At 40.9% G+C, this 24,830-nt stretch overlaps 8 protein-coding genes across 8 annotated transcripts; 3 read left to right on the forward strand and 5 right to left on the reverse strand.

Moving 5' to 3' along the window:
- Nucleotides 1-154: 154 nt before the first annotated feature.
- BATDEDRAFT_26581 (uncharacterized protein) lies at nucleotides 155-1,036 on the forward strand (the record flags this gene model as incomplete). Its single annotated transcript, XM_006680643.1, has 5 exons — nucleotides 155-193; nucleotides 393-522; nucleotides 585-685; nucleotides 778-853; nucleotides 945-1,036. 5 exons carry the CDS (start codon nucleotides 155-157, stop codon nucleotides 1,034-1,036), a joined length of 438 nt encoding a protein of 145 aa, XP_006680706.1.
- A 2,423-nt stretch (nucleotides 1,037-3,459) lies between these two features.
- BATDEDRAFT_37254 (uncharacterized protein) lies at nucleotides 3,460-4,110 on the forward strand. The gene has a single exon (XM_006680750.1). It carries the CDS (start codon nucleotides 3,509-3,511, stop codon nucleotides 3,941-3,943), a length of 435 nt encoding a protein of 144 aa, XP_006680813.1. The 5' UTR covers nucleotides 3,460-3,508; the 3' UTR covers nucleotides 3,944-4,110.
- A 1,207-nt stretch (nucleotides 4,111-5,317) lies between these two features.
- BATDEDRAFT_12882 (uncharacterized protein) lies at nucleotides 5,318-6,376 on the reverse strand (the record flags this gene model as incomplete). Its single annotated transcript, XM_006680546.1, has 2 exons — nucleotides 5,318-5,812; nucleotides 5,906-6,376. Coding segments are annotated over 2 exons (966 nt in total), but the record flags the coding sequence as incomplete, so codon positions are not given.
- Nucleotides 6,377-7,309: 933 nt separating this feature from the next.
- Nucleotides 7,310-8,566, reverse strand: BATDEDRAFT_90568 (uncharacterized protein; the record flags this gene model as incomplete). Its single annotated transcript, XM_006680880.1, has 1 exon — nucleotides 7,310-8,566. The coding sequence occupies one exon, from the start codon at nucleotides 8,564-8,566 to the stop codon at nucleotides 7,310-7,312; it is 1,257 nt and encodes a 418-aa protein (XP_006680943.1).
- A 536-nt stretch (nucleotides 8,567-9,102) lies between these two features.
- On the reverse strand, nucleotides 9,103-12,474 carry BATDEDRAFT_26584 (uncharacterized protein; the record flags this gene model as incomplete). The annotated part of the gene is made up of 6 exons (XM_006680644.1): nucleotides 9,103-9,660; nucleotides 9,728-9,898; nucleotides 9,963-10,077; nucleotides 10,139-10,233; nucleotides 10,322-10,468; nucleotides 10,543-12,474. 6 exons carry the CDS (start codon nucleotides 12,472-12,474, stop codon nucleotides 9,103-9,105), a joined length of 3,018 nt encoding a protein of 1,005 aa, XP_006680707.1.
- Nucleotides 12,475-13,182: 708 nt separating this feature from the next.
- BATDEDRAFT_37255 (uncharacterized protein) lies at nucleotides 13,183-13,992 on the reverse strand. Its single transcript, XM_006680751.1, has 2 exons — nucleotides 13,622-13,992; nucleotides 13,183-13,539 (listed from the first exon to the last, which is right to left on the reverse strand). The coding sequence occupies exons 1-2, from the start codon at nucleotides 13,985-13,987 to the stop codon at nucleotides 13,252-13,254; spliced, it is 654 nt and encodes a 217-aa protein (XP_006680814.1). The 5' UTR covers nucleotides 13,988-13,992; the 3' UTR covers nucleotides 13,183-13,251.
- Nucleotides 13,993-17,233: 3,241 nt separating this feature from the next.
- BATDEDRAFT_35676 (uncharacterized protein) lies at nucleotides 17,234-20,047 on the forward strand. Its single transcript, XM_006680722.1, has 10 exons — nucleotides 17,234-17,439; nucleotides 17,517-17,595; nucleotides 17,670-17,963; nucleotides 18,062-18,507; nucleotides 18,598-18,680; nucleotides 18,754-18,864; nucleotides 18,964-19,072; nucleotides 19,164-19,304; nucleotides 19,377-19,526; nucleotides 19,666-20,047. Exons 1-10 carry the CDS (start codon nucleotides 17,269-17,271, stop codon nucleotides 19,996-19,998), a joined length of 1,917 nt encoding a protein of 638 aa, XP_006680785.1. The 5' UTR covers nucleotides 17,234-17,268; the 3' UTR covers nucleotides 19,999-20,047.
- Nucleotides 20,048-20,088: 41 nt separating this feature from the next.
- On the reverse strand, nucleotides 20,089-24,739 carry BATDEDRAFT_35677 (uncharacterized protein). Its single transcript, XM_006680723.1, has 15 exons — nucleotides 24,635-24,739; nucleotides 24,239-24,467; nucleotides 23,637-23,714; nucleotides 23,313-23,499; nucleotides 23,089-23,223; nucleotides 22,774-22,997; nucleotides 22,546-22,662; nucleotides 21,703-22,423; nucleotides 21,548-21,612; nucleotides 21,343-21,455; nucleotides 20,956-21,257; nucleotides 20,714-20,817; nucleotides 20,594-20,645; nucleotides 20,399-20,506; nucleotides 20,089-20,309 (listed from the first exon to the last, which is right to left on the reverse strand). The coding sequence occupies exons 2-15, from the start codon at nucleotides 24,376-24,378 to the stop codon at nucleotides 20,115-20,117; spliced, it is 2,541 nt and encodes an 846-aa protein (XP_006680786.1). The 5' UTR covers nucleotides 24,379-24,467; nucleotides 24,635-24,739; the 3' UTR covers nucleotides 20,089-20,114.
- Nucleotides 24,740-24,830: the final 91 nt, after the last annotated feature.

Here is a 24,830-nt window from a genome sequence, read left to right on the forward strand (position 1 = left end):
AGTATACTGTAATAGGCAGATGCTTTCAATGTATTTGCAAAGAATAGTTTCAAAAGTTTTAAATTCCTGGCATGCAGTAATATCAAGCCATTTGATTCTTTAGTTTCTGAAATGAAATGCTTGCCCAAAATTCAAACTTTTGAATTGCATTAGTATGGACAGATTGACACAACTACAAGAGTGCCTTGGAAAGGTATTCACTTGGATTTATAAAATTACACTACCTATTGTTGTGAGATACTGGCTTGGATCGAATTGAGTGCCAATGACTGCATGCATGGCAAGGCATAACAGTCACAAGAGGACAGTCTAATGCACTTGTAGTGTCCAAGTATAGTTGCCATGTTTTGTTCTAACAACTGTTGCTGCTCCATTTTGGTATATATTGATAGCTTACAGAGATATTCTTCACTTCAACTGGCGTTCTACAACGAGATGCTCCTTTGATGTCCACTAATCCAGACTTGCCTATTACTTCCTGGAAGTCTGAGCAAATTGAAACAAACTGGCTTGCTAACAAAGGTATGTTTTAAAATGAAAGGACACTATATAGTCACAAGTATTTAAATTGAATGGGTTATTAGATCTAGCAAAAACAGCTGCCAAGGATATTGTTGAGACCGCCAAAGTCATTGATTTTTTGATAGATCAACTGCCTGGTATTTCTGAAAATGAGGAAGAGCAGGTATTAGTGCCTTTTGAGTATAGATTCTGGGTTATATATACAACGACGGATCGGATACAAACATTATCCTGTGCATTTAAAAACTGAATTAGATTCGAATACTCGGAGCATTGGAAGAGGAGAACAGGATCGCAGGAATAGAAATGGAGCAGGCCATTGAAGAGGCTGGTAAGTGATATGGTACCTTATGTTTTTGGCTAATAGAACACGAAGTATACCAATAGTATGATTTAAACTTTACTTTTGGCTGTTATGATAGAAAAACTTCGAGGGGAGATTCAGACATCATTACGAAGAATTGCAGATGAACACACAGATCTGCATGTCAAGATTAGCACCATGCTAAAATAATGACATTTTACAATAATAATAGCAATCATATATCATGCATAGTCTGGTGAATTTTGGACAAAGATGATCGATGAGCGTGACCGTTCAAATGGAACAATTGAAGCCACTCGAATTTGACATTTTGACTCGAGAATCGATTCGAGTTGAAGATTGCATTATTATAAATACTCCATGCAAACCATCACTGCGCAGACTTCGACTGCTCAGAGTAGCTTTGATTCTATACCTTCTTTGCATTGTTCTTTTTCTGCAAAATCCAATCCCATAGCAATTCGACAGCAGGCTTACCTCGACCGACTTGCCAGCATCCATTCTGCTGATGGAGTTTCTGCCAAGGACAAGGCTGAAATGATGCTTTGTCTGGCTCAGCAGTATATGGAGAAAACTCATGAACTATATTCTGATAATACACTGTCTGTGCAAGACTACTCGGATACACAGACAGAAGACCAGTTTCAATCAAAGTCTTTGTTTGATGATAATCAATATCCCAGCCGAGTAACAAGTTTAAAGTTTGATTCTACAGACAGAGTCTCTGTCAAGATGACCATTCAGGTATATTTTGATGTGGTACAAACCTTGAGCATGTGCAAGCTACACCTGCATAGAGCTGTTTTAGTGCTTTGAATGTGGCATTGATTTGGATTTAGTTGTCATAACATGCAGTTTGAATCATTTTTGACATGAAATAGAATATACCGGAACAACTCATGGTTAGGATATGGCAATACTTAGATGTGCACTCACTTCAGCAATCACAACAAGTCTGTATTCTATGGAACAATGCTATCATTCGGAACGATCATTTACTATGGCGCTACCTTGCAATCCATCGATATCCTCTTTCATCCAACTCCACTTTTAATCAAACTATGCCATTACCGAAATCATTTTGCAGCTGGAAAGCTTATTATGGCACTCACAATGCGATTGTTAATGGCCGACATGATTTCATCTCCATGCACGCAAGCTTTGTTATGCACAAGGCGTCTTGGTCTGATTTACGTATGAGATCTGTTGATACATTATGTAGTCGAAAAAATCGTACTGGAGAGGTTGAAACACACACAAGAGTATCTAATCCAGTGGTGTCAAACCAGTTTGTATCGTATTGTAAAGAAAATATACTGGCAAGCAATGCAAGTATGAATCATATACACAATGATCGACTTGATCGATCCAAGCTGCGGTTTCTGATGATTTGGCCAGTCAAGACATCAGACTTTTCATGTATGGTTTTGGATGGGTCATCCATATTCTGGATTGGAAATGCGCAAAAGACTGATGCTGGCGATTCCAATTCGGATACAAAAATTTATGCTTTGGATTTAAGCGAGACCGATCGCTCAAAGGCTCAGTTTACACTAGTTGGGCATCAACACACTGTAACAAAAATCATTGGTAATTCTGAAGGGCTACTGGTCTCAATTGACTCGGCGTACATTATCAAAGTATGGAAGATTGCGTCACGTCTTTGTATCAAGACAATTGATTCTCGTTTGTAAGTTTACTTGTGCTGTATTTTGTGAGATATCATTGGCATAAACCCATTATCATGCGTGATAAGTTTATTTGGTTATAACAATTGTTTTATTCTATGCCATATACAGAACTCTTGAATCGGACATTGCTTCGATTAATATCCATCACCACACTCTCGTCACTATCACATTCCACGGATTCACTCATATATGGAATGTCTACATGGATCATCCATTTGCAAGCTTCAGTATGCATTCAAACTACTCGTATGATAACAATGGTCATACGGTTGAAACCAACTCCAATTTTCATGTAGCAATCAGAGACTCATTTATTGGTGTTGGTGTGAATGATGGTTCGTATTTTTTGTATGAAATGTCACCTTTACAGGAATCCAAAAAGCCATCCGTGGAACACGAATATGATCCAAAACACATGTTGGTAAACCCCTGCACATCAGCAAGCAAGTTGGCCATTTTTAGACATCAAAACAGCTCACAAGCTTCTTCGTCCACCTGCATTATACCATCTACCAATGCACACAAATCGCCACTTTCAATTACATGCATTGCCAAACTCCGTGATGATGATATCGATATTCACAGGTTCACCTACGCGCCACATACATTTCATATTGGTACACATTATGTGATTACAAACGGAGCATATCCAGACGAACTTTCAACATGGTCACTGACACCATTAGCAAATGTAGTGCCATCTGTGCCGCATCAAGTACATCTGCGATCGATATATTCACTGCGGCCACCGTCATGTATGGTATCGATATCAAATGGATTGTTTTCAGGTAGCACAGATTTGTCCAATTTGGGATCTAATCCTGACATGACCACTACAGATGCATCTGGAAGTGTGTATCCAGCATATCCATTTATTCAGCCTGCGCAATCGTCTATTGCTCGACTTTCAAACCCCACACTAATACCACAGCATATTTGCCCCCCATGTCATTCCACTCGCACCAAGCACATGTATGCATCATCCGAAACCATTTCAATCCAAACCTCGGGATACTTTGTTCCCCCGTTTCGAGATGTGGTGTATTCTCGCATGGACGTGGATGAAACCATGTTGGTAAGCAACGTGGAGTTCCAAGGAAAGAAATCGTTGATTGTATGGGATTTCCGCGTGGAGCGAGTGAGAGAACGCCGGTTTGAGCTATGTGTAGTGGGCGGAAAGGATGTTTGGATATGTTTTGAAGTTATGGAAGATACAGCCTGTAGCGAGTCGAACTTGATGGAAGAGAGGGTGGATATACGCGAGTCGGGTATATCTGGAATGTGCGGTGATGGTTCATCTATCGCTTTTAAACAATCCGCTGCTGCTTGTGATGATGGCTTGGCTGGTTCTTCCCGTGATGAGCGTAAACCCAAATCAACTTTGAAGAGACAGCATCCGTCATGAAAAATCAGGCTGGAACTCTGCAGCATTTATTTACACAGCATATACCCTTACCCTCGGTGATGGCAATTTGATAAACTATACAACCTTTCAATGCATTAATTTGTTTGGCATTATCCAGCACTGTTTATCTCGTTAATGAGTAAAAAAATAAACATGACGAATATTCCAAAACTGACTCTTTAATATGTATTTTGCATGTCTATCATGATGATTAAAAAAGAAAGTTTGGCAATAAAAAACAAAAAACATTGAATGCAACGAGCCAGAAACAAGACTTGTACAAAGTCTTGGTCTTTTTAATTCCCAGAAACAGCCCAAAGTAAAAAGTAGGCATGTATAGATTACAATGGGCTATTTCCATGTTCGCGACGATGAAGCAAGAGCCGCTGCACCTTCACGTATTAGCCTGGTTGAACTCTTGCGCGCAGTAGCCATCTTTTGTGTATCGTTTCCCGACACCTTTATGCCAGACGTATTCATATAGACCGTGCCGCTGGCGGCTAGTCCACCTGCAGCCTGACCACCATGATCCATTTTTGAAAGATGCAAACGTGGCTTACGAGCCGCTAGCGAGGACTGCAGAGTATGACGTCGCTGATCAGAAGGTACTGCTGCTCGCGCTGTAGAGTCTGTAGAAACGGTATACATGATGGGTGGCAGTGAATCAGTCGAACACATACTCGCGTCAGCTTGTTGCTGAGAATAGGTCATGTTGCCAGAGCCATTTGCGCTGTGAGTGGTATGAGCGGTGTCTTTTGTATAATTCAGGTTCATAGTGTCTATATTGCTACAATGACTGCCTGGATAGGTAGTTTGGGTGGTTGCAGAATATCCATGAGTAGACAAACCAGCAGTCCCAAAAGTATGAACCGGAAGATCACCATTTTGATAAGGTTGAGCCTGATTCATACTTTTCAATCCATCATTCTTGCGTTGATAAGCCGATGCTACAGATGGCAACATACTCCTGCTGATTTGTGTGTAATCGAATGATGCACGTGTACGAAGAGTGTGAGATTCATTATTGTGTTCCCTAGACTGTTGCTGTATATGCTTGTGTGTAGTCATATGTTGCTGCTCACTCGTTTTTTCAGCAGCAGGAGCGGTCATGATACGAGCGGATCGAGTCGCAGTTGCAGCAGTAGATGGCAGAGTAGAGAGTGAAGAATACTTGATACGCCCCGTACTCAAATGGTTATCCGATACTTTTCCAGTCATTCTGGAAACATAAGTACTGCCTGTTTCAATCGCGGATGAAGTAGATATAACCGAAGTAGTATGTTTAGGAGCTGCCGATGCAGTTTTTGGCGTGGCTCTAGAATAGGTAGATGAAACAGGAATTTCAGGAATAACCGGAATGAATCGGACACCCGTGATAAAAGGATGATTAATGGCCTCGTGAGGTTTTATGCGAGTGCTGGCATCCCAGCTTAAACACTGGTCAAGAAAATCAAGAAACGCCATATCGGTGCATTTAAGCACAGATGAAAGTGTCTTGGTAGATGGTTTACGTTTTTTCCCCTTTGAATTGGGTACGAGTATAGGTTGGTTTCGGGAATCAAAAAACACTTTGGTTCGGGTGCCTTGAGATAAAACGCTCAGAGGAGGAACTCCTTTAATTTCCATAATGCAAGCAAGTTGCTCTTGCTCGTTTTCACCTGGAAAAAGCGGATATCCGGTATAAAGTTCGGCAAGAATGCAACCCATCGACCACATATCAATGGACATGTGATACGGGATTCCAAGAATAACTTCGGGACTGCGGTAGAAACGAGATTGAACATAGGTATAAAGGCGCTCATTCTCAAAGCAACTGCTGCCAAAATCAATCACTTTGATGTTATATTTAGGATGCAATGAATCAAAACCCTGGGGAATACGAGAACTCATAACTGAGCGACTAGAAGCGCTTGACGATGATGTCGAATTAGAATCAAACCGTGAAGGCTGCAAGTAGGTAACATCCCTCAATAAAATGTTTTCAGGTTTGAGATCACAGTGGACAATTTTGACATTGACAAGAGCATTTAGACAGTTTAATATTTGCTTGGCAAATCCGTGAATAACACCAAGATGCACTCCTTTAAATGATCCGGCTTTAAGCCATTCGTACAGATTGGTTCCAAGGAGCTCAAATGTTAAACAAAGATGACCACGAAAGTAAAAATGCTCAAAAATATGAATGAGAGAAAGGTTGTTTTCTGGATCTTCTTGACGAATTCGCTCAAGAACCTTGACTTCAATAGCGCCTTGTTTTTCAAATCGCTTCTTGTTACGAATAATCTTAAGAGCAACATTTGTTTTTGTCTTGTGGTCATAGCACTTGATCACCTGGCCAAACGAGCCTTTTCCAAGCAAAGAAAGAATTTCATAACGATAGCAGATATGATCGTGTCTAGTCAAGTACAGGTCGCCATGTGTGTCATCAAAACCTAAAGTGATTGAAAGCCAGATAAAAACAGTTTACATTGTCAGCGAGTCAACAATGTATAGTCATAAAAATATGTTTAAAACTCACCAGAGTTGCAAACGCTCCCATCACGATCCTTGGCAGTTCCCTCAATGTTCCAAGTTTCAGCCAAATCAGCACCAGTACGACGTTTGGATCCACCAACCTTTTCAATCTTTTGCGCACCAGCAAAGTAAATCTCGGGAAAATCATGAATCTCGACCAGCTCGTGAGCAGTCAAGAGAGATTTGAATTGCTTTACAGTAACTAGAATAAAAAACAAACTACCGTTAGCAAAATTTATCTACATGGACCCTACAATGTAGTTTACCTTCAGGTGTCAATGGAAGACGAACGCTGTTAGATTTGGGAGTCCGGTTAGTAGTGCAAGATGAATCAGCGTCAGTTTTACTTGGAATGGTATTTACAGCAGGAGGATTAGAGACGGCGTAGTAATTATGGTCGGTATTTTTAGATAGCATTTGTGGTTGTTGCTGAAATGTATAAGCGTCAATATGAGACTGTACTGGGTAATGCTGCGGTAAATATTGCTCATGTTGCTGGTTATTCTGTGGCTGAAGAACAGAAGATCTTGGAGGCAGTTGGCGTTGCTGTTGATACTGCATATATTGGGTGGTAACAGTTGAATGGGAGTCCAAAGCAGTATGAATAGACTTGACATCTGGCTGAGGTTTAAGCATCGCGTACAAGTCGGATGCAGTAGATTTGATGCGGGCAGGCATTAAAGCTACAGAGGCACCCGGAAGAGAGTGTTTGTTGTATTCATGAATGTAAGAATTCATATTCAACAAGTGTTAGTGATGCAAGTAAGCCAAAGCAGAAAGTAATGAATGGTTCAAGTCAGGGCTATTGGACTGCCCTTTGCAACATCGCGTTCAAGGTAATCTCCGCCTTATCTAAAACAAGAGCTTATAGCTAGATGTCAAGGAGCGGAGACCCAAGAAGGGTTGACAATGGCCATTAAGCAGGGAGAACAAAGAATTATAGCCACAAGCATAGTAAAAGTCACTTGAATTACCTTGCTGATCATGAATCTGGCCATTGGTGCTGGCCGTGTTGGATGTTGTCGAATAAGTGAATGCTGACGCACTTGACGACACTATCGATGATTTTGATCCCAACGTTTTGTTCATGGATAAAGAGTCCACAGACACTGGTGCATGTTGCACAGCAGTAGGGAATGACATTGAGCTTGATGGTTGCAAGTCTGACTGAGACGGTACATGAGCTGTCACTGGGTATTCATACTGCTTGTATAAATATGGTTTCTGTTGCTCATACTGTTTAGTCTGCTGCTCCTGTGGTATATGCTGTAGAGATGGTTTGTATACTACGTGCTGATCTATATCCTGATATAAAGAGCCATGGTCCATGTCCTGGTAATCTACACCTTGATGATGATCATTGTAGTGGTTCCAGGCCAGCTCAGTCTGCGAAAAGGCTTTCATGTCAACGAGGGTTTCAGATGCAGTAAAATTTTGGCTATTCGACTGAACAATTGGAGATGTCGGAGCAATAGAACAATGGTCAAGAGCAGTCGATGCAAGAGTTTGGGTAGAGTCAGTCACATCCTTATTAATGCAATCTATATGATTACTAGCGCAAGCAGCTGCTGCAGGGGGGGAAATTCGCTCATAGCAGGCATGCAAGACAGACCCTTCGGATCGCATCCTTGCCAAAAGGGCGGGATGGGTAGTAAAAGTGGTGGGCGAGGATTGTTTGCTATGCTGCAGGTCCGGATGACATTTATGGTTGTGAGGATGGACAGAGTGTGTATTGCTACCTGCTGGAGTGCCTATGTAATGCAATGGTGGTTTGGAATAGAGTCGCTGATCCATGCTCATATTTTGACTGCTGTTTGTGGATGGAGCAGCAGATGGAAGCCCTGAGCCATGAGGAGATGACACTACAGACGATCCATTGGGTGTGGTTGGGAAAGCCATGGCAACACTGGAATCGCTACTTGGAGCATGCAAAGGACAGCCTGCAGCAGTGCTATGGCCAGATGCTGGAGGAGTGGCTGGAGGACTGGATCGCATTACCAACTTGGATAGTCTTCTTCTCAAGGAATACCACTGTTCTTTGGGTGATTGAGCATTGGTTCCACTGTTACAGGAACTCTTTTGAAGTTGCACCACCAATGGTGCTGTCATGTCTGTAGATTCATCCACAAGATACTGATATTGCTGTTGATATTGCTCATGCGCGCTCGAGTCTATCTGCTGTTGCATAGTCCAATGATCGCAAATATTGGTATATAGGTGGTGATGCACACTGCTTCACACTGAGTTGAAGGAGAGTAGTGGATCAATTGTTGTTCTTATACCCAACTAAATTCTAACCCTTATGGCAATGCTTACTTGGTGCTGTGCCCGACTTTCTCGAATTGGCCTGAGCGAATCTTGAAGGGATGCGCGTTCCTTCCGTTGCAAGCTCTTGCACGGGTAGTTCTAGCCAAGTCTTTATGGTTGGCTCCAACCCCGTTCAATAAACTTGAATTGCAAGTATATTATTCTATCCAAAGTAACTGGTAAAATGCCTTTTCCCAACCAGTTCCACATTTCGGATCTCATTGGCATAACCAGCTCTTACACCACTCTAGATCTATCTTTTATCTCGAATATTAACTACAAATCAAGTGTTATGCACTATCCAACATTTATACATTGCAAATCTAGACACTGTTTGATCAATCAATATTTCTTCCTGCTGGGCTCAATGTCCTCATGCGATTCGTTTTAAATATTCCTTTAGGCTGCTTGTGGGGTCTGTTATTCGAAAGTCTTGATCCCCAACTGCCCCGTTCATCCAAGCTCTGGTTTGGTCCATTGTTCGTGCCGCTGTTCTTGTGCGTCTTCAACCACACTTGCCATATGCTCAGACACCCCTGGATAAACTTGTCCGAGTCAGTAAATGTAATAAACCGATTCGAAAAAGCAATAGAAGCTGGATCTCCTATGCATTCAAGAATAAACAGATTCAGCTCGACTGATCCCATGCGCAGAATGACCGCTTCGTACATCTTGATCATGCCAACCGCTGCACATATAAGAAAGGGATAACCGTAGAGACCATAGAGATCCCATAAACGAAGAAGAGACTGCAGTGGAAGTGGTCCATTCCAACTTCCTCCTGCTTGGGATGAAGCGGATGAACGTGAAATCCGACGAAGCGGATCAAAACAATGGACAAAAAGTGAATCTATCCATACCGGAACGTATTGTTTTGGTTCGATACTATGCGATTTCTACATTAAATTGTCAGTAAAACCCTAATCGGTAAATTAATCTACTTTCAATGTTAAAAGTACATACCAAATGATGTGCAACTTTGGGCAAACACTTTTCAAGCAAACAAGTGTATTGTTGACATGACTCTGTCTGCATACGGGACTTGTCCAAATATGCTGGATACATGCTATAGAATGTACCCAAAGCACCATCACTAGGTTTCTCTAAAATACTCATGGCAATCAAAAAAGCATTCTAGAAACTATAATTAGACCTTGTGGTTCAAAAACACTCCATCGTATAGATAAACAAGTATTACCTCTTCGTTTGTAACAGTCAGCAACAGCGCAATCCATGTCAAGACGATCTTTCTATACCCAAAATCTGGTAAAAGTTGCACGATAATTTGAGCAATCTTTGCAAGAATCTTGATACTAATAATCAAATGCATGGATTAGTCTTGTAAGCGCGAATAAAATACACTGAAAAACATACTTGGAATTGTTGTGAGTGGAAAAACTAATATGGTATCTCATGGTATGGGCCGCATCAAACAGAATCTCCTTGTCAATCAACAGCAACTGCGACCCCTATAAAAATGACATTGTCCATTAATGTATGAGTACAACTTTGTATGTCAATCAATTGCCTATACATGGCAAATCAATCAATACACACATGATATAGATTCAACAGATTTGTAGCTTTTTTAGAAAACCCTGAAGGATTTTGGAAATCATACATTCCACTCCGTTGCGAAAAAAGCTCTAGCCACACTTGACCTCTCCATATCTGTGGCACGCCCTTAACCAACCGCGTTGCAAACTCAAGATATAATGCAAACACTAATTAGTCAACAAAACCCATCATCAGAATGCCAGCACAGCAGTAGAGTTTACCTTGCGATGCAGAGAAAATTTGTGGATCATGTCAATATTTGCTCCATTGTCGTCCATAGAAACTTCGAGCTTTTTTGTTGTAGATCCAGTAATGCTGCTTAAACTCTTGGCAGAATGAGACATTCCATTCCATTTTTGAGCACGAATTAAATCTCGACGAATGATTGCATCATTTAAATATTTTGGAAGCATCCCATATACACATCCATAGTAGTCTGCATTGGTATATGTTGGAGTGGGTTCGGTTAATTTGGAGTCGGTATGCTTACGATGTGCAAGGATTGAAATGTCCAAACTTCCTTTATACTGGGGTTGCCGAATTAAACGTGTCGCAACGGCAGCTGAAGGTGATGACCAACTCTGTCTTTGACTGTTGAGTGTATTTGTTGTGTGTCTTCTAGAAACATGAACTTCCTGATTCGAGTCGATGGATTCTGAAGTTTTGATTTCATCTTTTGATTCGTTCACATCTATATTGATCACCTGTGGTACAGATGAAACCATCTTTATATTATCTATAACGTTTGGTACGACTGCGATTGTGTCACTTTGAATGGTGTGATCCGTAAAAGAAATCGCGGCAGTACCAGATGAGCAAGGCTCGTCAGAATCCAACGCATTTGCACTATCATGCATATCTCCAAAAGCGTTTAGCATTGCAAAAGAGTCATCAAATGGAGTCATGGGTGAAATAGTGGGCAACAGGTCCGTATGCACAACTTTAGTCGATGCATGGTTACAATCATCTACAGTGCTACTAGAGTGATTATGATTGGATAGATGAACATCTGGAGTATTTGAAGTAGAAATGACTGGATGATTTGCATTCTGAACATGCATGGATACGAATTCTTTGTGATCATCATTTGTATTTTCAGATGGGCTCTCTATTGGGACTGGAGACTTGGTCAAGAGCCTCAGACCCGACGCACCACGTACACGACGCTGTTGAATGGTTGCACCTTCGTGAGAATGATCTAGTATAGATGAATGCTGTGGAGTTTTCGCAATGTTTGCGTTGATCGTACTTCCCGTACTTTGAGAAGATACTGACGAGTCGATACTTTCCCGCGTAATACCATTAGACCGCACTGCATCCACACTGTCAGAGATGTGAGGAGATTTGGATTTAGAGCCAGAAGAAAACAGATTGCGCCAAAAGTATGACTTGCCAGTGGTTCCAGTCTTGCCCTGATCAGTAGACAAGGCCGAGTTTGTATTAGTACTGTCAGTGGACTGAGCATGCATCAAAGTGGGCGAGGATTCATGTGATTGGATCAATGTAGACTGAGGCACAGGTGCCAAGTTAAAGGAAGAGGGTTGATCATGAGTCGTGATGCTGTCTGGCGATGGAGTTGAAATAGGATTTGGCGGTACCCATGCATCAGAATCATGTCTGACAGCTTCTATTTCGGAATGCAACTCAGTCTGGTGGTTATGAATGCGATCACTCTTTATACCAGTGTCAACATCATGACCAGCAACAACAATCACCACTGGTTGTGAATGCACTGCTGCACTATATTCCCCAACAGTCACTTGTCTGAGATGCGCTGTGCTTTTGGGCGATTGCGATGGAATTCTAGAATTGCCAGAATAACCTTGAGCTTGTCTTAACCCAAACGCTCCCATTGACCTAGCAGTTGTCGGTGATGCCAATCCACTACTAGAAGTATCTCCTGGTGAATTCGCTCCCGTCGCATAAGAATGTGTCCACATACGAGAGTTCGCTCCATCCTGGCTACTCGTGGGTCGATGGTGCATACCAACCATCAGCTCAGATGATTTAGTATCAATTAATTCAAATGCTGGACTATTCAGACCATTGATCGAGGTTGGAGAGATTTCTGACCCCATATCCGTTTGCACATCGGATCCGATAAGATTAATCTGATTAATAATGTAATCAAAGTTATCAGGTTCCTGCATCATGTATTCAAGTCTATAAAACTGAATGTATGCTATGTTTTGAGACTACTGAGATGATCAATGGCTGGCAATCAATTCTATTGAAATGGACAACTGGAAGCAGTTTAGGGTTGTTTTACTATATCTGGTTTTGAATGGCTATAATAAGGCAGAATTTTTTCAGCCACAAATATGGGTTTGCAATCATTGTCAACCCGTTGGTTTTTATTCCCGTAAACTTGACTTCACAGCCATATTCATGTAAAATGAAACAAGAAATAAACGCTGATGGCTCAAAGGCACAATCTGACCAGTAATTTAACGAGAATCATTCCATGGAATCGACGGTTTGTTACACATGTTGACTCATTTTGTGTAAAACAACTAAACGAATGTTGGCATGCACAGTCGCATTTCTGAAACATTCAATATCTGTTTTTAAACTAGACAAACGTATCCGGGTTTTTAGAATACAGAGTTGGATTGAAAATAGTCGAGTTCGATATTTGGATTGCAATACATGAACCTGATAATCATACAATACATGATTGTACCAAAAGAGAAGAATGGACAGTTTAAGATTATAGTTTGTATAATCGTTGTTTATTGAACAAGCAGTTGATTTCCAACAATCATAAATATTCAACCATTGTTGATTACAAAGTAATCCCTGCAAGATAAATCCAAATGTTCTATTTTACGTGAATACTAGGCTGTAAATGAAACCTTGGCCATGAAATAGTATACCAATTCAAAACTTCATTTTTACATATCAAATCCGTGGCATTCTGTTTGCTTATATTAACTACTGACAGTTGCAATAGCTTCAGGCATTGCCACTACGGATCCAGTTGGCCCATCTGAAACTATTCCAGTGGGTGCACTGGCAATCTTGAAACTCAATTCTCGTCGCAAGTACTCTTTATAGCATCCTGTTGCTGTAGGTGGTGCTCCGCGCTGACTTTTTTCTGATGCTCCCCATGCATCGAGTTGCCTAAAGTAGCTTTCGTGAACATATGATAGTGCCTGCTGTACTACGGGGAATAGCGATACATTCCAGACTTTGGATTGTGTGTTTTCTCGCACCACCTGCAATGATCATGATCAAAAATAGCAAGAAACTTGATTAGAGTCATATATTAAATCAAAAACATCTTGACCTGCTACCTACAATGATATTGTCCTGTTGGTCGGCTGGCCACATGCTCACATTGTCATCAATAATAATGGGATCAATTGTTGGCAGGCCTGGTTCTCTCTCGGCACAGTACGGAAACAGCGATAGCAGATCCTTGGGTGGTCGTCGGGAACTCCAGGACTGTGAAATATACATATATTCATTCCGAGCAGAGTATGCAATACCCCGAATGACTGTTCGTGATGGATCTAAAACATTCACCACCATATCCACATAGGGTTGGTCTCCAAGCGAGCATACAGAAATCTCGTAATACTTTTGTGCCCAATCAAGAAACTCGTGAACTCGTTCTGTCAAAACAACCTTTCTACCATCGTGAAGATCTCTTACCCGATGCATCACCAATGGAACTTCAGATTCTGGAACATATCTCCCCGGCGCATTCCCAACGACACGCACAAGTGTGTCGTCTAGATCCAAGACAAGTGGTAGTTTACGTGTTCTCAATAACGCATCAGCTCGCTCTTGAATCACTTTGGCAATCATATCCCCTTTGCACAAATATCCAAACATATTTGTTCTCTCTTTGGATGGCTTGAGATGCAATCCCCATTGCTCGCCTGTAGTTTGTTCTCTTACCGTCACAAATGTACTTTTGCGTGTTCCTGCAATCTCTTGGAAAAAGACATGATCAGGCTCAGGCCAATCAAACACAAACGAGTGAGCAATACTGCATTGCTGTAAAATGCCAAAATAGGACCGGGGTAAAGCCTTTTCAACAATGTAATGAGGTTCAAGTACAAAGGAAGTTCCGTGTGGAATGGCAAACACCTCTCGTGTATTCAACACAACAGATATATCACCATACTCGGATGGAAGTTGAAGAATTGGCTTCCACTGCGATGCTTGCAGCAGAGTGGTCTCTGAACAAACAATATCTTGCAATGAGAGCTCATTTGAAAACTTGGCTCGTTTGGATGATTGATTGGTATCCACCTCGCTAGACTGCCGTTTGGGCCCACGAGGTACAGCTGTGATGGCATTATTTCCATTTGAGCTGCTCATGCTTTTAAAGTCTTCATCTGTACCAAATTTAGATACCAACCGGAAAATCTTTTTTGTCAAAGCCTACATGTACAATTATATTAGTTTTATGTATATAAAATAATTGACTCAATACCAAGTGTACACTGTCAATTCAAATCTTAAATCGTGATTTACCTTGGTAATAAGATCGTCACGCTCACGATTGACATAATCGTCCTTTGTCATTCCATTTGGAAGCCCAGCTAGGCCTAGTACTGGAGTAGTAGCCTTGGAGTTGGCAAGGGTAGGTCGTCTAAACCGATGCTGGTTGGACATTTGAGCTGAAGTAGCAGATGCTGAATATGCAAGGGCAGGCATGCCATCAACATCAACGGCACTTAAAGTAGAGGCAGATCTAATACTTGCAGAACTAGCAGCTGTGGTATTGATGGTTGAAGGCAATCCATTCTCTTGTACTTTACTAGGTTGTATAACGGATGAGCGAGCAGCATAATTCAACTTGGGCGAGACAGTTTGATCTCGATTAGGTTTTGAGAGAAATCCAAGAGTGTGTTTCTCATTCAAAGTCTGATCAACAGGACGATTGGGGTCGGATTGAAAACGCAGTGCATTGTGCTGTTGCCATTTATACTGCTGCGATCTATCTAACTGGTTATGAGTTTCTTGGCGCGATGTGCTATTTGCAAAAGGAGCTTGCTGTGGTTGAGGCTTTCGACGATCATGCCTTTTGTGAGAGCTATTTTGCGGATGCTGTGGCGAAGAAGGGAGTTGCTGTTGATATGATGATTGTTGAGGCTGTTGTTGCACAAAAGGACGTTGCTGTTGGATTTGAGTTGGAAGTGTAACTTGGTTAGTGGGATAAGATGGTATAGATGGAGTATAGTTTGAAGATACTGTAGGCATAACTCTTGGAGTAGATACTGGAGAAACTGTTTTAACATGATCTGAAACTTCTGTTTTCTGCCGAGAGCTGAAAGCAGTTGAAGGTTGTTGAAGAGTAGTAGCATTTAGCACCACCGAAGAATCAAAGGTGGGATTGGTCCACGTCGCGCCGGCAACGGACTGCTTTGAAATACCAACCTTTGAATAGTCTGTACTATGAGTGATATTGGTGGTTGGAAATTCGGGTAAAGTAAGAGCAGAGATGGGGATAGGAGGGGGATAGGGTGCGGTGGTCAGGGTACAATCAACAGTGGATGATGTCTGAGCCGCATCGGCATTAAAGGTCGAAGCAGCTGTGTTCATTTGCAGTTTATTAGACCATGGCTGATACGCATATTGAGGTGGTGGATATGAATCGTGACTATCCACAAGATTAGCTGTTGTTGGATGTACAGTGATGGTATCATAAGACTCGGATTCGCTCAACCGCCCATCGCCATCAAGCAAATCAGATATTGAGAATCTATTCATATGAAAGTAGTTTGCTGATAAAAGTAGTTTGAATCTATTATTGAAAAACACTAGTTTGCTAGATCAACTTGGTTGCAGATTCAAGTAAAATACGTGCACTTTCAGCTCTCTGCCAAACACAGACTCGGCAAATCCAGACCTTGTGGAAGGAGGGGTAAGTCGTCGTCGGCTGATCTTGACTTATTTCAGCATCAAAGTTATCCTGAGGACAACTATTACCAACACTATTGGCAGCACTTGTCCTATAGCAATCCACTATCAGCGACTATTTCATGCAGTGAGCATCTATGCGTTTAATTGGCTCAGTTAATTCTGAAGCCATTTTACTGTTGAGCAACCCTTGCTTCCGCTGGGCAAAACACTGCAACTTGCAGAAAATACCAACTAGATTCCACAAACAAACCCATTTACTTGGACTTGCAAATGGATACTCGCTGCTTATCACCGCCGTATCCACGTAAAATGAAGCACTAAACAAGAATGCCAAAATACACAATAGTTTCATGAATGGACTGTCAGTCTACTGGTCAGCACTGTTCTGACTGAACTCCTTGACAAGGCCTACATGAACTGTCGATTGGTCAAGCAGCAATATCACAAGGTATAGAACCCTTATGGTTTGTTCTTGAACCTTGCCAACAATCGCTTTAATAGAGAATGGTTTTGTACAGCGTAAGATTCCAGATACTGGGAATGTTGATTGAGTAGACAATCAGTGTTTAATAGGAAAGCATAACGGATATTCAAACACTGCTTATTCCAAAAGTAGTTGCTAAGATAGTGTTACACTTTGCATGAATACGACTACAACTGATAAACTTTATTCTAAAAGTGAATTATTAAAACGTCACATACATCTACTGGCTTCAATATGTACATGTTAAAACATTTGTTTCTTTAGACTAGAGCCAGGCCACAACACTCGGCTTGTTGATCAAAAGTGTTTTTGACTGGAATTTAGCTATTTTCAAGTCGCACATTCTTGTATACCACAACACCAAGCAGCAGATTTATCCAAGTACTCGGTTTAAATCGATATAAAATGCAATTGCTGGATATATAAAATAAACCCCAATTAACGCCATAGATTTATTAAACAAACCAACACAAGGCAGTGTCTTTGGATAACAGCAATATAAACCAAAACAGCCCATTCTAGACGCTGTAGCTACGCGTCCCATAACAACCGAATCTAATACCTTAGTCTATCAAATACAAACATGGCAACATTGATGAAACCATCAGAAAATATAGTTTCTCAGTCATGCTGCACTCCCCAGTTCAGTTCCCAAGTATCTCCTTGTGATTTGAGCATTGCTTTAATTCGAGAATTTTTAGCTGCTCGAGGATTGGAAAAAACTCTGGTCTGTTTCAAGACTGAAGTAAAGAATGTGTGTTTAGTATTTATCTAGTTACTACAGCATGCATGTCTGTAATCAAACCATTTAATACTAATGTGTTTAAATAGATGCCATCCATATCGAGTCGAGCAGCACTTGCTACCCATTTGAACATTACCAAAGCTGTTGCATCCAACAAAACAGCAGGTACATCTTTAAATGGATGAATTCAAGCGTGTATAGATTCAAACTGACCCATTGTTAATACACTTTTAATGTAGATATGCCTTTTGAAACTTACCTGGAGATACTAATTGACCAGATCTTGACAAGAACCGCGAAACTTGCATCCAAGTCCAATATAAAGTCTCGTAAAGAGTCTATTATGCAAAGCAATTCGCCCCATTCATCAACCAGCTCTACCTGTACAAAACATACTAAACCAACTTCTAGCTCAAAAGAAAGACCTTTTTCTGCAGTGTCCGCTCTTATTCACGCAACAACTCCAAGCGAGGCTCACAAGTCAATTATTGGTCGTCATATATCTAATCAACATCAAACTTGCAATAATTCGGGTATGATTGCTAACTGTTGGCAATCATGTATTCCATGTCATTCTTGACATTCCACTACTAAACTATAACAAACATGCTTGGTTCTATGTGTATTGCAGATTCAACTCTTTCCATACAAGATATTGATATCCAAATGCAAGAGATTGTAAACCGTAAAGTAGACCCCCACTCTTTCACTACTCGCCAATCTACTAGTGTATCTCCGCTCCCCGACCCATCTTCATTTCTAAAACTCTCTACCAATAGAAATAATGGTGGTTTAAATTCCCGTGCCGGTAACCCCAATCTACACACAGATATTCAAATCATTGACGATTTGGAGTTTTCAGATGAGGAAACAACGTATTTGGATGGGCCATGCGCATCGGCTTGGAATCAAAGTCAAGGATCACGCATTTCACCCTATTTGGCTAATGAGCTAAAGAAGCTTTTATTTTTAAATGAAAATGTACGAGGCCGTTGGTGGTTTGGTGATGAATGGCGAAACAAGGGGTTTATTTTTCAAGATAAAATCGATCTGGCATATGGTCTTGTTCAAGTCAAGGTAAGTCGTGTTGTTTTAAAAGCATTAGAGACTATGCATCGTAACGAGTGATGATTTACTGCTCGTATACATTGCTAATTTGATGCTTAGGGGGGTCCATGCGGTTTGCTTGCGTCTGTACAAGCATTTGTCATCAAGCATCTGCTACATTCAAAGGATTTTTCGGCAATCAAGTGGGTTTTCAAAAAAGTGTCGTTTGGCCAAGTATGCCTTGCTACTGACCTTGTTTACAATTTATGATTCTAGGCAAAATCGTTTGCGTCCAACCAGGCTTCAATCAAATCTTGCCCTTGCGCATGCGCTTGCGGATATGATCTGGCAAGCAGGACAGACACACCATCGGGCAACGGTAGTCATGTAAGTTTAGCAATGAATATATTTGCAACCCTATATAAACTAAGGTAGTGCAGTAGCCTGATTTGCAATCAATGCAACATTATTTGACAACTCGTGTAGATCTTTGCCAGACGCTACATTGGCGGATACAATTACGGATGGCATGGAATACCATACATTTGATACGCTTAAAGCAACCAAAGACTTTATTGATGCTCATATTGACCAGGTGATCGTATAGATTGCATGCCACTTGTTTTGATAGACACTCTTCATCTTTTGGTTTGAATCTAACCAAAATAATTGCAACTTACAAATAGTTCATGTCAAGTGATACAAGGAGCAATGGAATTATTCAATTTCTTTTTTCGTTGATACTTTCGCGGAGTGTGTCTGCTATCCAACAAGACATGGATGATCCAGATGGAAAACTGATGGGTCGGCACGGATATTGCACGCAGGTAACCGATTTAACTTTAATTTGTGCCTAGACCCATCTTGGTTTAAATTTGACTGACTTTACGGTGTGATAGGATATGGTTAATTTGGCTTTAAATGGTGTGGCTACATCCAACGTTCACGATGGTAATATAGATTTAGGAAATGAAACTATTCTCAAAGGTATTAAGAAACAATCAGTAATTGGACAGCTTTCTTTATTTGAGCATTACAACAACATCAAGGTAAATTTATTTTCTAATTATTACATCGTTCCGACCCGTTTATAAGCTTAGCAATCCAAGTGTTTAATTTGCTCGGTATTTATTCTTTCATGTTTACCATCAATTATCCCAATTTCTAAACGTAACTCGTTTCCATTAGGTTGGCGAATTCATGAAAATTCCTATACTTCCAATATTCGTTATATGTTCCGAATCCCATTATACCACTCTATTTAGTTTGAATCCAGTGCCAAAGTCTCGCCAAGAGTTACAATCCATCGCGTCATTTGAGCTGTTTTATTACGATGGATTGGCCAATCAGCAGGAGGAGATCAGACTAACAGTAATGTCAATGGCAAGACATCAATCAAGCACTACAACCATAGGTGTGCCCAAAAACCGTACTGATCTGATTCCACCTCTAGAGCTATGTATACGAACCAAGTGGATTGATTGCGTGGTGGATTGGAATGGAACCGAGCCTTTGCTATGATGGCATCGAGCTGGTGCCAAGATATTCAATAAAAATAGAGTTTTTGAAGAATCTGGTATTATAAAGCACACCATCTACATGATTCAATATAATGTAAAAGGCATGTCCGGTTTGCTTTATTCAACTTCAGAAGTGGGTGGTTTGGTTGGCGGTACAGCGCCCATATTGCTGAAATCAGCCCAATTAGTCTCGGATGATGACTCTCCAAAAGCAGAGTTATTATTGACACTATATAGCGCTTGCTCCAAATCTTTAGTATTGAATGCGCCATCCGCGTCACTTGAGCCTTCAATATTGCTCGCTCCGCGACTCTAAACAGTTGTATTTCCATAAAAATGAGTGTCAGCAGTGTATGATGTGATAAAGCCATCGCAATGTATCAACCTATACTAATACTCACCTCTGATTGATTTTCGTCATCACCATCAACTCTAGATGAAGCCATATCGTCGCTCAGTGTTTCTTCATCGGGCTCACGAGCACGACTGCCGCCGACAAAGGGATCGTCCTAATACATTTAGCCAGCCAAACCCATGAGTGATGGTTGTTGTGCACACAATCAACCAAACAAGAGTCAACCAATCACTATACACACCATCTGAATAGCCTCTGCAATATCAAAGCTAACATCTTGTCCCTCGAGATCGCTAGAAACAGGTTGGCCAATTCATTAGCACAACAGAATCAGCGAATCAATATAAACAAAAGCACTTACTTCATCCATTGATGCTCTGCATCTTCGTCATCATCAGAACTATCACCGCCCAAGAAACGATCTGGTAGGTCCTTCACTAGCTGTTGACACAAATATCTTGCAAACTAAACAAAACTGATACATGAGCCACCCCTGGACAGGTCCACTATAGACCCTCCCAATGAGTAGTGGGTAGATGGAAAAAAGCAAAGGGAGGTGGAGGAAATGTACAGAGTTGTACCAAAATAAATGTAATGCCTCACCTGATCATTAAATGTATCGCTTTCTCCGGATGTGTTTCTACTGCCAGCAGCAGTTCCGTCTTCTTCTTCGTCGCTCCCATCCCGGCCAACTTCAGACTTTTTCCTAGGTTTGCTTGAATCGGACATATCTTCACCAAACTTTCCATTGCCAGGATTGTAACCAATAGTGCTACCAGCAAAAGCGGGCCCACTTCCAATCGGTATCTCGGGTCGTGTCCCGCCAAGAGGTTGTCGGTCTCGCTCGCGTGTTTCTCGGAGTGGGTGCGATACATACTCGCTCCATTGATCAGAGTTCATAAAATCTTGGCAATATATAGTTAGTTGACACGTGTGAATACACAAGCTAGTGACACCAGTCAAGATTTACAAAAATCATCTCAATATTACCGTGTAGTTCATCGTCAAGCTCTACATTGCACTTGTCAAACAATTTGCAAACTTCATCTGAAATATACGTTAAATGACCCATATACCCAAGTCTGACACCCTTGGGTTGCTCACTAAATGTTTGAAAGTACCGCCAAATAGTAGAATTAGTATATAGCACACCCAACACCATTTGTCAAGAGCAGTCCAATATAAATACACGCACACTTCGTAGTCGTTTTGATGTTGAGCATCAGTAATGTGAGCCATTAGATGAGCATCTTTAAAAATCTGTAAAATGAACGACGCGTTTACAAAAAACAGTTTAAACCATCAGTATAAGAAACTACTCAAATGTATCATCGACATAGCATGTCATACCGAAACAACCAGTCTCTTGACACTGATACGGAGCTCTCTCATTTTTTTCTGGCTAGTAATTTGAGAAATAGTCAAAGTAGCATCAATCTCACTTCCAGAAAGATCTGCAGCAGAGGGAGCAGGTCCAGCCATCGCCAATGGAGTTGGAATACTGCTTGTGTACGAATAAGTATTAAACACCTTGGCAATCATATCATACACAATAGAGTGAAAAAAGTTGTTCCATCTGAATTGGAAAAAATGGCTGATACAGACCACCATGATTTTCCCATCAACCAGTGAGTCTGTGAGTGACATGAGACCATCAATAACAGTATCGGTTGGTGCAACATAAGCAGGGATTTCACCAGCCTCGTTTGCTGGAGATGTGTAAGGAGGAGGCATGATTAGACTGTCAAAAAGTGGAGAGGAAGTAAATAGATATTGCAGATGCAGAAACTCGGCAAACAACTCGCATATTTTGAGTCGCTCTGAGCCTAATGCTTGACGCAGTTTTAATACGGGACGGACATATGCAGGATCAGTTGAAGAAGCGAGGCTGCGAGGAGTGGCTAATAGTTTGACAAACTCTGGTAAGCTGGCTTTGACAACATGCAACAAATCATTCATATCAACTGAAAGTGCATTTAGTCTCTCAGGCGTAGGATGTCTTGGGCATTGGCGATTGGCTTGTACTTGTACTAGATAGTCGTGATGCTGAATCTCGGCATTTTCAATTTCACTAAACAACCAAGATGAAAAGATAAACACATGAAACATATCCACGTCAAATTTTGAACATGGCAAGGCGTGTGCCCGTTTTTTAAATTTAAGCAGATGCTTACAAAGTAAATAGAAACACACCTGCAATATTTACGAATGAGCTCTACAATAATGTTGATGCCGTGTGTGAGACTGCTCGTGGCATGAGGTGCTTTTTGGTCAAGCATGAATAAAACAAGTTTCTGAAGTAAAATTTTACTGTAAGATTAGAATATAGAAACAAAATGTCAGTTTGATTAGAATTCAATATAACGCGTCCACAGTAGTCTATCACAAGTTTGGTTAAAGCGACGAATGAATTCAGTGTACCTTTTCATTTCATCGACCAACGTGTTTCCAGCTGGAGCAAAAAAACTGGGCGGCATATCGGAGGGGTGTGCACCTTCGGGTGTTTGTTCAGGCATCGATTGACTTTGATAACTGACAGTGATAATATCTATTAGCGTCTGAGATGCAGTTGTGTGAATCTCTGGATCCAGATTGGGGTCGAGCTGGGAAAATAAATGAGAAATCAAGCCTTGACTACCAAGCCACTACAGAATGTAATGCACGGATAAAAATAATATTAGCAGTCCAAAGAGTATCATTGGTTACATATTCCAGTACTCGATCAATGATTCTAACCTTGATGATACCAACTCCATCTGGAGCATCCTCGGCGGTGATCAGTCTTAAGATAAGGTCGGCAATTGTGGAAGTACCAATATGATTTAAAAGCAGTTTGACAGCGTTTGGATAAGAGCGAATAAAAGCAAGAGTCTAAAGTGTCAACAACCAGTAAGTAGATGCGGCAGTTTGCAAGGTTCATTTTTGAGATGCTAAAATCGCTGCGTGATAAAACAACTTACCAAACCAGTTCTTCTATTCAAAAGTGAGTAATTGACTCTGGAAAAGTAGCTTGCTTGCAATGGGTTAAGTGGAGCAGGTTTCTCCAATAGTTTCCAAAAATTGCCAAAAATTTCCGAGTTCATGACAAGGGCTTCGCAAATAGCAAATATTTCGCATCCGAAAACCTCGGATGCTACAAATGGAAATCTAGCGAATCCCAGACAAGTTAATACAAACCATTAGCATTTCAGACAAGATCAGAAGCTATATATGGACCCACACTTTTCCCCATATAGATTGTAAGCGGTATAAGCATTTGATCAACCTATCAAAATAATACTCACTTGAATTTCTTGGCCTCGTCCAAATCATCAGCAGTAATATATCCCAAAAGCTTTTCAATGTTGACAGGCTTGCATAGGCTTGAAACCCCAAGAGATTGATAGGATACGCAGTGTTCAAAATTTCCACAAATATCCACAGCGATACCGAAAAATGAGTGGTTAGTCACCCATTAAAAACAGACAAATATCGACATGTCATACAATTCAAACATGAAATTACTCGTCAGTAAAGCTGTTGGGCATATTTCCAAACGCATTCAAGCCAACTCAAGCTCGATCGTGATGCAATGGATACGACCAAAAGGTAGCTAGATAAGCTCTAGATTAACCAAGCATCAGATTGATTGGATTGAAGCAGAGATACGAAGCCGGATCGGACAAAATGAATGACCCAACTATCCTTGACTGGATTAGAAAGGCTATCAAAACATTGTCCATAAACACACTCGGCATAAATCCAAATAATTGATATACAAGAGGAGAGAGAAGCCAATAATATATAGAATACTCTAACGGGGATATTTCACCACACTTGCAACTCGGCCAAGTGGAACACATACAAGACAAGGGTGATTGTTTATAGCATACAGCCCAACACATACAAATCTATTAGCTTTGGACTCTGAGATTTGACTTCCTGCACAAGGTCATCTTCGCCCATGATATCTTCAAGAGTCGCACCATCTCTCTCAAGAATACTGTCAATCACCGAAGAGTTATGGAAACCGAAGCGCCAAAACATGCTAGTTGGATCTTGTAGTTTTAAAGAATTGGTTGGCTGAATGCAGTTGACCAAAACAGGTGTTGTTGCTGGCTGTTATATGGCAGTAGCTAAACAGATGGGTTCATGCAAAAGAGTTATAACAACAATGTAAGTTTATATGTAATCCAGTGAGCATGCAGTGAGCTATACGGGTGCTGCATTCAATTTGCATGCAGTACAAAGGAATGCAAGGTATCCAGCAACCCAATGTCTAATTACTGAGTGCACATCACACCTATTTGAAATGTAAAGCCCTTAGACTACGCTCTTCCTGTAGCCCTCTTATTAGCAAGATGCACTCGACTTGAACAAGAAGGAAATCCGTCTTTAAACCAATTTGCCCAAATTTGGTTTGCCCAAAATATTTGTTCGTTGGCTGTTCTTTTATTAGCCATATTCACATAAAACACTAAAATGTCAACTTGACAGTT

Source organism: Batrachochytrium dendrobatidis (assembly GCF_000203795.2).
Source record: "Batrachochytrium dendrobatidis JAM81 unplaced genomic scaffold BATDEscaffold_10, whole genome shotgun sequence".
Lineage (NCBI taxonomy): Eukaryota > Fungi > Chytridiomycota > Chytridiomycetes > Rhizophydiales > Batrachochytrium > Batrachochytrium dendrobatidis.

What these genes read in the sequence shown, in the direction of transcription:
- BATDEDRAFT_37254 (XM_006680750.1), top strand. Translation starts at nt 3,509, where the DNA reads ATGTATGCATCATCCGAAACCATTTCAATCCAAACCTCGGGATACTTT.
- BATDEDRAFT_37255 (XM_006680751.1), bottom strand. Translation starts at nt 13,987, where the DNA reads ATGCATCGGGTAAGAGATCTTCACGATGGTAGAAAGGTTGTTTTGACA. An exon ending in ACCAACAGGACAATATCATT is followed by an intron (nt 13,540 to 13,621) that starts GTAGGTAGCAGG and finishes TGATCATTGCAG; the next exon opens with GTGGTGCGAGAAAACACACA.
- BATDEDRAFT_35676 (XM_006680722.1), top strand. Translation starts at nt 17,269, where the DNA reads ATGGCAACATTGATGAAACCATCAGAAAATATAGTTTCTCAGTCATGC. An exon ending in TCAAGACTGAAGTAAAGAAT is followed by an intron (nt 17,440 to 17,516) that starts GTGTGTTTAGTA and finishes GTGTTTAAATAG; the next exon opens with ATGCCATCCATATCGAGTCG. An exon ending in TCAAACTTGCAATAATTCGG is followed by an intron (nt 17,964 to 18,061) that starts GTATGATTGCTA and finishes TGTGTATTGCAG; the next exon opens with ATTCAACTCTTTCCATACAA.
- BATDEDRAFT_35677 (XM_006680723.1), bottom strand. Translation starts at nt 24,378, where the DNA reads ATGTTTTGGCGCTTCGGTTTCCATAACTCTTCGGTGATTGACAGTATT. An exon ending in ATGGAGTTGGTATCATCAAG is followed by an intron (nt 22,998 to 23,088) that starts GTTAGAATCATT and finishes TACATTCTGTAG; the next exon opens with TGGCTTGGTAGTCAAGGCTT. An exon ending in GCAGAGCATCAATGGATGAA is followed by an intron (nt 20,646 to 20,713) that starts GTAAGTGCTTTT and finishes ACCTGTTTCTAG; the next exon opens with CGATCTCGAGGGACAAGATG.